General features: G+C 39.5%; 1 protein-coding gene across 1 annotated transcript in view; it reads right to left on the reverse strand.

Moving 5' to 3' along the window:
* LOC122352587 (ciliary neurotrophic factor receptor subunit alpha-like) overlaps nt 1-16000 on the reverse strand; it is a 49914-nt gene that overhangs the window by 11056 nt on the left and 22858 nt on the right. The window contains exon 3 of the mRNA XM_043250042.1: nt 608-725. Coding sequence (XP_043105977.1) covers nt 608-725 — 118 coding nt within the window. The remainder of the gene's footprint in view (nt 1-607; nt 726-16000) is intronic.

The raw sequence follows: 16000 nt of genomic DNA on the forward strand, positions 1-16000 counted from the left end.
TGAAATTTATAAATAACTACCTGCATACATTATGAATATATACAGTACACACAAATATAAACAACATTTATTTTGAATGTGATTAATCGCGATTAATCGCCAGCGCTACTTCACTGATTAAATTCAGATAATCTACATACTCGTATATTACAATATCACATTTCATGTGCTCCAAATTTCCATTTTTTTATCGCATTACCGTCTTTAGCTATTTAACATTCAGCCCGATCGTGCTAGTGTTCGTAAGTACTAGTGCGCCTGATGAGGATAAAGCCAGGCAGATGTGGACAGATGAGGGATAGAGAGGAAGAGAGATGGAGCTCTAGTGTGTGCAGGGTTGCTCCGCAGGGGCTTTCGACGGAGAGTCCACTTACTGCCTCGAGTTCCAGCACTCAGAGTCAGACAGGCCTAATCAGCTCTCAGCAGACAGCGTCTGACCGCACAGATCACTGATTCAGATGAGCTCAGTGTGTCTCAAAGCCTCCGCCGAACACGAGAGGGCATGACATGACAGACGGAGCGAGAGGAGAGCAGGAGGAAGAGAGGAGGCGAGACTTGACAGATGGAGTTGCAAATCAAGAGAAAAGCAGACAAGTAAACATCTTACTGGACATCGACTTCGAAGTCCGTAGGGATGTAGGTGGGATGCTGAAGGTGCCAACTGCAGTAGAAGCCTTTGGGATAGGTGTTTGATCGACACGCCACCTGCGGTTCCTTCGGAGGAACTGTGAAGAAAGCAGAAGAGTGGAAATGTAAGTACTTTGTCAGCAACAACACCTTCGGAAATCCATCAGCGGCGCAAAATACAAGTCCCGGGAGGTTTTTTTTTTTAACGATATCCCCTGCTTCCGTGGCCGCGTAACCCCTTGAACCTCCCCATTCCAAGCATCAAGTGGGAAAGGAAATGTAATAACCGCCCATGCCCTCCTTCCAGATTAGGGCCCTTTCTTACAGCGCCACTGGACCGTGCCTACCGCTGCCAGAATTGAAACTGATGACTTGGACCGGTTGCCAGGGTTACGCATAATATTTCCCCTTCCCATGTGTTCCTGTGTGTGAAATGGAGAGTGATTTAAGCTCCGTTGGCTGCTGAGCGCCGCCTTCTCCTTCCTCATCTCCATCGGCCCCCAGGGGCCTGACAAACTAGAGCCCGCAAGAAACAAAACCGCTTCTAAAGCTCACCTCTGGGCTCCCCTTTGAGCGCTGATTGCGCTAAACCGTCAGCTCACGCATGCTCTTTCCTTACGTGATTGCGATGAAACAGGCTTTGAGATTTTTGACGGAGATTTCGTCAAAGTGTCTGTGCACTTGCGGGAACTCGCCGTGCTTTTAAGGCCTGATATAAAAGGCACAGACTAAAAGTGACTTTTCTAAAATATCAAAGTAGCGGTGATTGTAACATAATTACTATGGCAAACAACCTAACCTGTGTGAAGCTTTCTCTTTCTTGTGCAAGCTAACAAGCTAACTCTAGTCAATCAACTTTTTTTAATAAAATGTAATGTAATTTAATTTTGCAGTGCGGTTTTGCAAATAAACAACTGAAGTCTAAATGACTTTATAAATGATCAAAATAATATAAAAAATATAACACTAAAAATATTATTTTCTGAAGTGTAGAAACAAATATAACCGAACAATCCAGCTTGATTTTACGGCAATTTGTACATATTTTACAAGGTGGCTAATTCATACCACCTCACTCGTACAAATTCATAATTCGTATGAATTTGTATGAATTACCTGCACCTAGCCCCGCCCTAAACTTACCCGTCACTGGATCAAATAGTAAAAAAAAGGAATTGTTTGTTACATTATATTGAACAATCCCTCCTTCAATAACATATCAAGCGACCTATCCACATATTCTATTAATTTTAGTTAATTTAATTAAATTTAATTTAAGTAAAAAAAAATTTAAAATTCAGAAAAATAAAAACCCACTTGCATTCTAGAATATAAATAATATTTACATTTAGTTTTAATTGTTAAAAAATCTATAAAGGATATTATTTTCTTAAGTGTAGAAGTTTAATGTTTTATTGTATTGCATTGTATTTTCTTTGAGCAGAAGAGAATAATAAATCACTTTTTTTTATTCACCCTGCTGTTACTCTGGGGAAACATCATGTTCAATTCATTACTCCATGAAGAACTACCAATACATTGGTATTTTATTCTTCTGTTCGGAAATAACCACAAAAAGGTGCAAACCACACATTAACAGATTGACGTTGCTAGGCTAAAACAGTGAGATGAAACTGTGAGGGGAAACAGGGATGTACGAGATAGGAGAAGGCTTGTTAGAGGAGGGGAGGAGTCCAGGGTGTGATGCGTTTGACCTGACATTCCTTCCGTGAGCCGCGAGCTCAGAGCTTAGACAGTTTCTCCTCAGGAGGTGCATTCCTCCATAGAGCTAGGCCCGCAGGAGGCCTTCCTCACCCTCAGGCCAAATGGGCACACTGACAGCTCACGGACCCTCATCCCGGCTACTAACAACACCGGAACCCTCCCCTTTCACTTCCCCACCCTTCTCCAAAGAAAGCGCATGGCCATCCGCACAGTGGAAGATCTCAAAGACATTCTCCAAAGAGGCAAAAGCGGCAAAACAAAAGAAGGTTGCTTTTCGGAGAGAATTTGCAACCTAGCAACACCTCTATTGTTCCTTTATGGGTTTTTTTTTCCTTTACCCCCTTTTTTGTAGAACAGAATGTTGTTGAAGTGACAAAAGACATATCTCAGCGTTCTTTCTTACGAGCGATTTCATCTAAGCCACCGGTGCCAAAGGAACAGCGTTAGCCGGAGATGTGGAGAAGCTAAACAAAAGTGTCACTTAAGCCATTTTGATCACACTAGCATTGAAGGAAACGAATGGGAATGTTATTCGAATTGCTCAGTTAGGACGGTGAATATCACAAAGACACATCTGGGTTATAGAGGTTTTATTACTTGATTAGAAGTGATTGATTATTTGATTTTATTTGGCAGTGATTTAAGAATAAACAAGTGAAAAAAATTCAATCGGTTAGTTCTACGAGAAAAATTAAGATTCTAGAAGTAGTTTTAGTTTTCATTATATATAAATAGTTTCTATAGAGAATATAAAAAATTGCAGTAATGAACACAATTATAATTTAAATTTAGCATAAATTAATTTAAGAATAAATAAACCAGGATAAATTAAATTCGAAAACCAGTACTGACATTTTTTTACTTTTATTCTTTTTACTTTACATTATTACATTTTTTATCATCGAGGTAATCACAACTACATCAAAAGATAGGATTTAATTTCTCTCTCTTGATGTATTATTGAGGTTTACCTTTTCCCCTCTCATTTTCCTTGTTGGAATATTAAGTTTTCGCACCCTTACTAAAAACAATAACGCTTTTTGTAACGTTGCCAGTGCGGAACTGTTTGCCTCGTAATCGTGAAATCCAAAAGTTAACGGTTACATCATCTGCAAAGTTTGGTTTGATTGATTTAGTGTATATGATTGCATCTGCATTGCACATTAATGCGAAAATGCGAACTGTGATTAGCCCCCCCCCCCCAAAAAGTCCCAACATCTATGATTTCAAAATGGTCGGCAAGCCCTCACTTTAGCTTGCTATACCCGTTGCGCTGTCATATCATATGCAGGGCTAGCAATTGATACCTTCCAAACTTTTGCTACAAAAAGAGAAAATTTGTAATAAAAGCTGATAATTGCAAAGGTCAATGAAAAGGTGCAATTTAGCTGTCAGGCCAAGTACACTTACCAGCGAAAAAAAAAATCTTTCTCAGCCTTCCGGAGTCCTGTTTTTCTATATTGATGCAATTTAAATGAAACATACGAAAACATTTGTCTTTGACCTTGGCTGCTTATTCTTTAACCCCACTTTAAATCCGAATCTGACATGTCACTCAAGGCGTTAAAAAACATCAGTGCGATTCGGACCCCAGAGGCATCAGGTAAACTCTTTTCACACTTTCAACAAATCCAGCTGGTCATACAAAATACAAAAGATAAGGCAGTGCTAGTGGCTCCCCTGCGTTGCCGGCTGTCTGCTCCCTAATCTGAGGCCATTAAAAGGCCAGCACAATGAAAGACGCGGTTTCAGGGGTCAGTTGACAAACGTCAAGCCGCCGGGCCACATGAAAGGCGAGCAAGCGAATCCCAGGCGACCACCACTATCATCACTAACTGCTGATCTGTCAAAGCTGGGTCAGAGCCCCCCTCCAAGACTCGTCTGGAATGTGGACTATGTGCTTGGCAATTGGAAGCAGCGGGGGGAGGAGAGCGGGGGTCGAGTTGCATGGAAGGCCTCTACCTGCGGAAAAAGTGAAGATCGGTTGCAGGAAACACCTAATGTTGTCTGGACCGGCAGCTAACTCGCTGCCTGACACAGCTGACAAGTGGTACTTCATCTGGAAGCATGCTGTGGTGATCTGATCAGTAGGACATAGACATGATTTTAAATGCATTCTGGTTCACTGGGAAGCAAAATCTAAATAAATCATAATATCTTGTCCATTACTTTTTATATAAATTATTAATATTATTATTTGTGCACTATATTACTGTATTACTACAGTGTTATAAAGCTATTATTACAACAATTATTAGTTCTCTATGCTTGTTACACTACAGCATATTAACAGAGTTGAGGAGTAAGATAAATGTAACAGAATTCCATTCCATTTTTTTTATAATAACTGTAACTATAATCTGTAACCATTGCAATTAAACATGCAAAACATGCAATTAAATTATAGTTTACAGTGATATAACATCAAGACATTGGGACGCATATGGTACAGATTGATCATCGAATTCTTTCCCAAATTGCATTGACTGCTGGGTAATATGATAAATAATTACATTATAATCTTAATTCAAGCATTGAAGAATTTTGACAATCTGACGTTAATCATTATGGAGTGCTACTGTAAGGTTAACTCTGCCCACTTTAAATGATTAACATTTGAAAACATTCAGAATAAATTTAAACAGGTAATCAAATGTAATCAGTCACATTAAATTTGAAATAGGGTAACTTGTAATATGTAGCCTATTACATTTCTAAAGTAACTATCCCAACATCGCTGTTTAACAAAGTCTTAAAACTCCTCCAAGTTTTAAGACTTTAAAGATGTGCTCACTTTTCTCTACAAAAACTAACTTTTCTCTATTATTTGGCCACCCCAAATTATGCTTTTATTATTGCATATTGTCTAGAAGACCAGTGTTTGGGGGTGGGGTCTTCAAACAGGCAAAACCATCATCATAAATTAGTCACAGTGCCTGTCCTGTGCAGAAAGTGCCTGGCTGGCATCTTTTCAAGGAGCAGCTTTGCTCTGTCTGTGCATGCATGCAAATTCATCTTATGCCTCGGATCCTAATCGAAAGTCCAATATAAAAAAAGCCCCATAAATCCTCGACAGAGGTGCATGAATTGGAGCGAGGGTGATTCTGGCCTATAGAAGACCGCTGCTATAGACCAGCAAAATTAATTGTACTCTCACGAGTGCCAATAAATCATCAATCTCCTGTGAGATTGTACTGCATCATGGATGTACAGAAACTGAACGCTAGCTGTAGAGTCTGTCCAGTTTTCCCTTTTGTGAACAAAAAAGGGGGCACTTTACTCATGCTGTGTTTTGTCTGTAAAACATTTCTCCTCTTGACCGTATCTTTTGAGCTGAGCAAATGGGGCAAGAAAAAGCCAGTCGGTGATCTTTAACAAAACTATTTCAAAGTGGCGCTCGAGTGAAATCCACCGCTGTATTGTGACAATAAATCTAGGAGTAATACACTGTGCAGCCTTAACAGTCCGTGGCGTTAACAATCCGTTTAACTGTAAAGGCTGTAGAAAAAACATGGGATATATTTTGTTTTTAAAAAGCCTGGTTTCAATAGCTTTGACAGGGTAGGTGCTGTTGTTTTCACTCAACGTGAGTTCGGTCAGGGTGGTCTAGTAATATAAACAAGCTCGACAGCTTCAGATCACCGTTTTCTTACCTACAAAAATAATTTAGCACGACACGTTCCCATCCCTTTAAAGGCTAAATGTAGTAATTAAGTAATAAAGTTGCTATGGGTTAAATGCATAACAACAATCAATTAGTTTAATATGTAACATTCCTCCCAGCTTTCAAATAGGTTGCTATAATTGTCTCTTGCTAACAGCTGAGCTGAGCTTTCCAGACAAATCAAAGCATTCCCAGAAATCCATGTCACATTTGGGTCTACGTTATCACCAGTCATCCCTTTTAGCCCTCTGTGACCAATCCAGCTAGTATAAGATTATATTCACTTCACCGAATATACTCATTAATTCTCTGAGGTGAATTTCAAAGGTAGCAACACAAGTTGTACACATGCAGCGACTAGAGCAGAGACCATCTGTAGAGGGGCGGAATACATGAATAATACTCCGAGACTCTAAACCTCAAGGCAGTAATTTTATATAGAAGCCATTAGCGTGCGGTGGAAAAAATAGCAATTCTGTTTCCACAGGCCCTCTCCTGCACTGTCCCTTAACCAGCCGATTATCATCAAGACAAAGGGATGTTTGAGAGATTTTGAGGACATAAAAAGTTCTAGTCACTCCCAAGAGAATTCCTCGAATAGGGTTTGGTTCTGTGACCTAGCTCTAGAGTGAATCCTGTTTTGGGATTTAGGAATACTTCACAGCGTAGTATTAGAAAATGGACGCAAGTTGATAAAGTAGGCTAAAAAAACACAAAAACATTTTCACTCACTGAACTTTACCATCATGGTTTACAGCCTTCTGTGTAGACACTATTTAAAATGTATTATAGAGTTTGTGTTTTCCTTAAAGACAAGCACCTTTCCTAAAGAGTTTACCTCCAAGGAGCTGGGAGACTTTGATTAGCTGGATCAGGCGTGTTTAATTAGGATTAAAGCAAAACTCTGCTAGAAGGTGGCCTACAGTTGTGTAACTTTCTTTCTTCAGCACAATGATATTGTATGTTTTTATGAAAATAAGCTTGTGTCAAAAGTTATTAAGTTATAGCACATGAGTTGAACTATTCTTTGTGATATTTATGGTGATTTGGTTTTCTTAAACATAAAAGTTTGCATCCCCTGAGATCCACAGAAATAGACTGGTAAATCTTTTTGTCTCTTCCACCCATTCAGTCACAAAGTTGAAATGAAATCACAAAGAACACAATGCTTCAGACAAATATCTGATGGGAACAGGGAGGGGGGTAAGTCATCAGGGGGAGTTAGCCTCTGAAGTGGGCCATCATGAGGGGCTAATTTGACAGAAATGCAGGGAGGAAGACTGATGACTGCTGAGCATGTGGTTGAAAAACAAAGAGGGAGGGGCTGATGGATGAAGGAGGGGTGGGAGAGGTAAATGGACTGCCCTTGTAGACAACAGCATGGACGAAGTAAAGCCTGAACTGTGTTTGGGTGGTCCTAGAGCCACTGTGGACACCCATGAGAAAATTGTCTTTTTCTGAATTTTTTTTCTATGCTCTACCTCAACAGTACCATGGAAACTAATTAAATTGTTTCTTACTGTATATGTGTGTGTGTGTGTGAGTGTGTGTGTGTGTGTGCGTGCGCGTGCGCGGATGTGTCTATATTTTGTAGAGTTCAATCATTATCATGCATGCCTTACTGGGAAACAAGAGTGTCTGTATTTGGAATAGATGGGCCTTGACAGGGGTGTTATTAATCGAGAACACTGGGCAATGTGTTTGCACTTACACACATTTATTAGCAAGTCAAATGCCAAACTTTGATGTCTCTGTGTCAAAAAAAGGATTGCATATTATGCGAAAGCATGAAAGTTAACACTAATGAGAAGCTCTAACATTCTTCATGTGGTAAAGGGCTTTTTAACACTAGAGTAAATGGTACAATTATAGAAATATTACATATGTATTTAACAAATTCCCATTGGATGAAGAAATTTAGCTTACACCAGTGCATTTTCATTGGTGTCCCAGGTTGGCCAATATTGTTTTCAGATAGCTGTTTTTTTTAATCTGAGCAAGCTGTTTATCAATCTAGGCCAGCTGGTCAAGTTATTATTCAACTGATTTTGCCGAATGACATGCTAAGCGATTGAAAAAATCCCCCCTAAATCCACTGAAACAGACCAGCCTAACCAGTCAACCTGGCTGGGGTAGTGAAGACCTTTTTTTTTAATCAGGGAGAAAGGAAAGCATCAGGTTGTAGTTCACAGACCATATCATCACCAATGTCTCACAGCTCTCCAATTAGTCAAGGATTAACTAGCGGTGAAGATGGACAGGCCTCAATGAAATATCAAGCTGTTCAACAATCCAATATTCCCTCTAAATCCCCCAGAGTGGTGCTTCAGTTTTTTTTATGAATGTCTGTGAACAGCTGGGAAGTTTGGTCCCATCTACAGTAGGGTGTGTGATGGTGAACGGTCAGTCTAACATTCTACAGAGAAGCAGTGGATAAATGGTGTTCATTGTGTGGATGGAGCTCCCTGTCATTCCACAGTCATGCTAATGGCTCTAATCTGACAGTGGGCTCTGGCAGTCGGCTCTTTGCTCCTTGCCTTTTCCTGACGTCCCCCCCTCTCCTCCACCTCCAGCCCCTTCACATTCCTGTCCCCCGTGTCATCCGCAAGGAACGGGCGGTATTACATGCCTGTTTGTTCCCTTTGTCATACAGCCTTCCCAGCTATTAGAGTTTGAGTTAGGAGGGGCGGCGGTTGGGGGGTTAAAGACTGAGAAAAGCGGGTGTTGCAAGGGGGAGGATGGTGGGTTTCTGCCTGAGACCACTAAGCTCAAACGGTGGCCCACATTCACTCTGCCCCTGCTGATCACCATTGTTTCTGATCAGTCAGGAATTTGCTCATGCAAAGCGTTCTTTGACTGAAAAAAAGGAAGACAGTTCAATATGTAAGCTGGGAACTGGCGGTGGAAGTGCAGACCGTTGAGTTTGATCCATTGAAAATGACAGCAGAGATTTTGCTTTGACTCACTCTGGCCTTAGGGTGAAGAACCCGCAGATTTTAGCCACCTAGGTCTGCAGCAGACACCTGCAGATGTGTACAGTGTGGCCGCTGCCTTTAATATGCAAGTAGCCTGAGCAATTGAGCTGAAAATTGGTACGCCAAGACAATCTAAATCCATGTGGGTCGAGCAGGGATGAGAGTGAATCAGCTTAAAATACTAAGGTAATCTACTCTGACAGGCCCAAACGCAATTGGAATTTAACGCCACATGGGTGCTTCAGGAGCCCATGGGTATGCAGGATTGTTTTCATCCGGTTGTGGTCCATCAGTCGGCTAGATAATGGAGAAGGTTGCTAAAATGTATCTTCAGTGAGGTGAGGTGAAGTAATGGCCTCTAATATGCGTCTCAAAAAAAGCCCAATGACACGTTGGTATTTGTAGACAGCTCAGTTCCTGTCTGGCAAATTTAATCCTGGCACAAAGTTGGTCTCAGGATTTAGCACTCAGCGTTTAATTAGTGACTGTTAAAGTTTAAAGTTTAAACCAAGGATTAGAAGTCCTAGTGAGAGGATTAGTCCAAAATACCAGTCTGGGTTTCAGAGAATAGATTTGAGGCTTTAAATGCATGGTAGAGTTTATCTCGATGTGGAAAAACGAAAGCCAGAAAGGTGTCATTTCAGGCAATCAGTTTTGGGAAGGCGGTTCTTACGGATGTCGGCAAATGCATTTATCATGGTTGTATTTGTCAGGCAGATTCCTGACACAAGCATTGCCACAAGCATTGACAGCTTCATTTATCAATCTGTTAGATGAACATTGCTCCCCAAAGGTGGAAGGCCTCGATTTCACCTAGAATTTTAATAGGCCTGACTGCTCCAGGGCTTTTGACCTGTGGGATAAAGATTCTATTACTACAAGGGCAACCCCAGAGTTGTGGTTTACCTAAGAAAAATGGCTTCATCTGAGAAACACTTGCCAGATGAAAAGTAATACAAGGGTTAAAAAAATGGGTGGAAATAGTTCTAATGGGGGCAGCAGGAGCACAGAGTGCTCTCTAATTTCAGTCTAATTTTCTTTGAGTGGAAAATGACAGGTTAAGTTGAATGGTTCCCCTTAATATTTACCGTTTCTCCTGACATTTTCCTCTGCAGTGTTCTTGTGAAAATATCAGGCAGATTAACATTTCTGATGGGTAAGCCAAGAATCCCTGCAGGAATCGCATTGGGGACTTAATTTCTACACCGCAACGACAGCATAAACGATCCCTCTGCTTATAATTAGATATCAGGACTCTGTTGTAACTTTGGAACAGACTCGGGCCAAGTGAAAATTAGTCACAGTTCAACAGATGTCTGTAATTTCTGTAAAAAGGATATGAAGTTAAGTAAAGGTTTTCAAGCCAGCTTCAAACCCAACGTAAACATTCTCTCCCACAAAGGCCCAAAAGTGGAGGACGCTGTGCTTAGTCTACATTCCCAATCGCAAAGAACTCCGGGGTTTGTCCCAAATGACAAATCACACACTTAGCCGGGAGACAGAGGCCATTTGGGAATGTGTTGCTCAGGGTTGCTCTGGGTGCTCCAGACATAAGAAAGAAGGAATTCCATTGATTCACTGGACCATGAATGGACTTCAGAGTGTTTTACCCCCACCACAGCCTCCTTGCACCCAAACTTCCCTTTGAGCTAAACACTCTTTCTTCCATGCACCTCATCCCTTGTCCTTGTTTTTGCAGGAAAATAGCATTTTGTAGGACTGATGAAAAGGAAATGCTTCTAAATAATGGCCCCAAACTGACATAACCACAGAAATGATTGAAAATGTTATGAAAAAATATCAGAGGGGGCTAAAAAAACTATTTGAATGCGAGGGCAAGCAAAGCAGTCACCCAGCAGTGACATTCATAAGCTGAACATAAAATGTGGGGAACATGCTAAAGACATTAAAAAAAAGGATTATGGCATCTTGTATTTGTATTCGATGTTATCCTCAAAAATACAAACATTCTTATCCTGATGAGTCCAAGAGGTTGCCGGCGATCTTAAGGAAGAAAGGATGTTTTAGAAAAGCCCAAATGGTTGGCCAACCATTTCTTGTGTAGCATAGTGTATATTATGTTCGATATTTCACTGGGAATGCTATAGGTTAAGAAAAATAGTAAATCCATTTTAAACTCGAAAGTTCAACCTCTGAAGTCAAACAGATGTATACAAGCACAGTCACTGGCATTTAATGCTTCAACCAACAGCTCATTATCTATATACATGCTCCAACACATTTCACTAAACACACTGCAGGTTGCCTCACCCTGCACAAAGCTCAGGACTGTCTGGATCAGCAAGGCAGCATGTGATTTGGACAAAATATGCAATACTCATTAGGCTCTGGAGTTATGGGCTAGCCAGACCCACTGTCCTCTGTCTCAATTAATGGCAGCGATGTCCGCAATGAGAACAAATCACCTGAGCTCTCCAGACAGTCGGCTTCTCCATCTCCAGAGAGTCGGACAGATTCACTTGCAGACATCTGGTCCATTTACAAATTGAAAAATGCAATTTAAGGAACAGGAAAAAAAAAAAAATAAAAAGTAAAACAACATCAAGAAACAATTCTGCACAGACTGAAAATTCTACAGGAATCAAACCGAATTCCTCTTTTGCACTTTTGTGGGTCTGGCCCATAATTTATACAGTTTACCAGAAGCAAGAGAGGAAGACAGTAGGAAAACAATCTATAAGATACGAGCTTATTTTTTTGTGCTAAATATAACTTATTTTATTAAATGTTGCATCGCTGTTTCAATTAGCCCTTCCCCATGTAACAAAGCTTATTTCCAAAGAGCTGCCTTTAATCTGTGAGTAAATAAAAACAGCCTTCACATAAAGCTGGACCATAAAGTTTTAAATTAATCAGGCTCTGGAGAGAAAGCTAAACCATCTGTAACATCATAATTTAAGCTTTATAGATTTTCCTAATATTTGCCAATATGATTTTTGTTCATGTGCATTTTTTGAACTGAACTCACCCACATGTCATTTCAAATCTGAATGAATGTCTTTTTTCCCCTTTATAAACCAAAAGAATATACTTTGAAAGTAATTTGAATCTAAACAAACAAATAAATACATACATAAAACTGGGCCCCAATGGCTTTTATTGTACAGATGAATGAAAGCTACATTTATGAATGTGTATGAATATGTTTATTTATTAATTTATTTCTAATGGAATGTTGCAATAATTATAATAAAAGGTTTTAATCCGACATATTTTTTCTCATTCAGAAAGACATTTGTTTTAAATATTAGTCACAATATGGAAGAAACCCCCAAAAACAACAGTAACTACATTCATAAACAACAAAAATGCTTTTAAAATGTTGGTACGCCTTTACATTATTGATAAAATGGCAAATCCAAACACCGAAACGTTGCACCTCCCAACAAAACTGTTCTTTCTTTTTAAGTACACTCACTACAACTGCTCCAATTTCTAGTTATGTTGCCCTCAGGCTATGTACATTAGTTCATTGATCTTTATTGGTCTTCTGCGGTTCATAAAAGGTCAGACTAACAGAAACAGAGCTGTTTTTACAGTCCTAAGACTCTTGATTCTTGAACTAAACATCAAGAAAAACAGCTTTGGAGAAGTGGAACACCTCAGAAAAGCAATCTATTATTTGCTTATGCACAAGATCACAAAAAGAAAAGAAGGAAAGGCTTGCTTCCGTTCCAGCGTTGTTGTGTCTCTGAACGGATTGGGTCTTGTGGGGGGATTACGTCGCTCCCCATAATGACTGTGTGTAATAATTAATGGGATTAGAAGATTACATAGCGGTTCTTCCAATCTGCGCCCAGGGCCGTACCGCCTGCACTATCTCTGCACTTATCTGATGCCGTGATCTCAGCGCTGCATGCCCATGTGTTACAGCAACGTCTTATTCTGGGCAACAGGCGCCAGTCTTCAGATACAAGGAACTCCGACAGACGGGAAATAAGGGATAAACGATTCAGCAGAAATCACTGCTCCCGTTTGTATAACCTTAACATATTTTTTAGCATGAGGTCTTACTGGAAAAACACATGGAGTCAATGTCAGAGCAGTAATGACACATCAGATGGTAAAAGATCACTGCTACTGGGGCAGATTGTGTTTTATTAATGCAGCAGCTAATCAGCTGCTCAGACAGCATCGATTTTCAATATGATACAAGGAATTTCAAATATCTTGGACAGATGCAATAAGGGAAGCTTACAATAACTAGCAGCTAGGACACGTTCAAGAAGAGGGCATCATCTGGAAACCCATTCTGTACTATTTTGATTGGATGTTAAGAGTTTAATATGAGTTAAGCTCTATGGCCAGTACTTGTGGCGTGAAGTCAATTAGCAGAGATAATTGAAGCACTTGACCCTTTAATTTAAAATGTGAATTATTTGAGCTGTGAACTTCTGAAATGTCTAAACTGTCAGTTTTAGCAGCCTGATGAAGCTATTCATCAGTGACGGTATTTCTGTTATTATTATTAAAAATGTGCTTTCTGGCATTCTTGCATAAATCATCTGAACGTTACTGAGATTACTGGTTTATACGGTCATAACAAAAGTCTTTGTGTGTTGTGTGTTACACGATCGAACGTATTTATTTACGAAAAGAATACCATTATTCAAGTATGCATTCAACCCATGATAGAACTATCTAACAAAAATAAGTTTCAATACAGATATTTATAACTGTTTCTTTAGCAGGAAATGAAGAATGATTTATGAAGGATCGTGTGACAACAAAGAACTGAAGAGTAACAATTCATAGCAATAAATACATTTTATCTTTAAAATAACGATACTCTTTTTTTACTCCATCTTGATGAGAATTAGAGACTTCTTTCATAAACTTTAGAAATCGTACATACCCCAATGATGGTAGTGTATACCGCAAACACAAAAAAAATGGCATTGTGCATCGTGCTGATGGTTAAAGGTCTAGCAAATGCATAAAATAACTCAGAATTTCCCATAGCTTGGGATACTGAAAGAAACACTTCTGCTATTACTGATGGTTTTTAATTAATGCAGAGAGCTCTCAAATGTAAACCCCAGAGAATATGTTAAAAAGAAGTCAAGGACGAAAAAAAAAAACAGCCATGAAAAGCCAGTTTGTCGAAGTGTTATGCGCTAGCTTGCTAATAGACAGAGAAAGGGAGGAAAAAGTCTGTCTGAAAGCACTAAATGTAGCAGGACATCTCTTAAATGAATGAGGCACAAAGGGGATTACCTCACCACATTTCTTCTGTTACTTTTCCACACACATAAAAGCAAGCTCCTCAATGTGTGTTACTATTCTAATTTTGGCCAGGGAATGGAGGGAGGGTGAAGGAGGAATCAAAAGACGCCGCTCTGGTTTGTGGATAGCGATGGAATGTGACAATGCTAATTATTGCGTGCAAAGCTACACAAACCACAACTCCACCTGATAATGGAACACTTTTTCTTTTCGCTGTCTTCAGTGTGAAAAAAAGTCCCACATTCCTTCACTGGATACTTTTTCCTTTGTTTGTAAAGCAAAAGTAATGTCAAACCTACAAGAATAGGTTTCGTCATAATGGCAAGTTAGATAGATAGATAGATAGATAGATAGATAGATAGATAGATAGATAGATAGATAGATAGATAGATAGATAATTAAACTACTGGAAAACCAAACAGATATAAACAAACCAAGCATTCTGAGAAAATGTAGCCAATCTGTGGCAAAATTATATTTTTAAGTTAAACATTAATCATCATTTTAGCTTGCTTTTACAATCATTTGAGCACTTTTATCATGATTTCAGGACCCGTACCATTGTATCCGAGCAAGTTAACTACATTAAAAGTTTACACCATACATATGGAGATGTATATGTGATGCAATCATTGTAATGTATTAGTCGGCAAATCATGTGCTAAGAGCACGACAATAAGTTTTGTTAACCTAGAATCTGCCCCATAATCACGATCTGTGTGAACAACATTTAAGAATAACAATGCTTGGTGTTTTAATGTCACTAGTGGCCCTTTTAGAGAAAAATGGCACTGAACTGCATGCGTAGGTACATTTTTGTAGTATGTTGATTGTTTTTCCAGTTAGAATGGGTTTGAAATGAAGTAAAAGAAACAGCAAGAGAAAGGACGACCAAAATAATCCTCTGAAAGAAACAAAAGTTTTTTGAAGGCTTCACAGTTGGAATGTACAGAAAGATACAGTGAGAAGGCTGAAAGAGCCACATCAATGGCGCCATATATTCAAAGAGCAGCGAACAGAAAGAAAAGGAGGTACAAGAGCAGAGGGAGATGATCACCAACATGTTGGAGAACCTCTGAAGAAGCGTCCTGATCTGTTGGGATGAAGTCATGAATGCTGTCCTGCAGAGCCGGATTTATTCACTCGCTGCTCTTCCATGCTGTGGCTCCTCTGGTTGTTCTTCTTTTTGTTTGACACTAAAAGACAGCCCCTGACTGAAGTCTTTCAGCACACATCACCATGCCTTTGTGAAGCTTAATCAAAGGACATGAATGTGCGCTACAGCCAGCAATCGCTATGATTTGTCCAAGCATTGGGTCTGAAAGGACAGGTTTTGCTATATAGTTGGCTACAATGACCACAACCGTTTTTGTAAAGGAGATCGACTCTGAGCTTCAGAGAGAGCAAGAGAGAAAGAGAAAGAGAGAGAGAGAAATTATGTACAATTAATTATATAATTCACCAAAAAACGAAATGATGAAGTCTTCGGGTAAAGTAGTGTTTAAAAGAAATAAGTTGATACAGTATATGTTTACACAGCGTTTTAAATCATAGAACCTTTTTGTCTTGGTGTAGCCAATCAGCTTAGACTTATGTAGTTCTTGGAACTATTTTAGTTCCTATTTTAGTTCCTCTGAAATAGGAGCTAATTTAGTGAGTTCCTGAAACTAAAATGTTCTAGTTCCTGTGGTGCAAACAAACCAAAACGTGGATAGCACCGCAGTTAGTTTGAGTGCAAAAAAAAGTTCCTGCGGTGCGAAAG

Source organism: Puntigrus tetrazona, chromosome 10 (assembly GCF_018831695.1).
Source record: "Puntigrus tetrazona isolate hp1 chromosome 10, ASM1883169v1, whole genome shotgun sequence".
Lineage (NCBI taxonomy): Eukaryota > Metazoa > Chordata > Actinopteri > Cypriniformes > Cyprinidae > Puntigrus > Puntigrus tetrazona.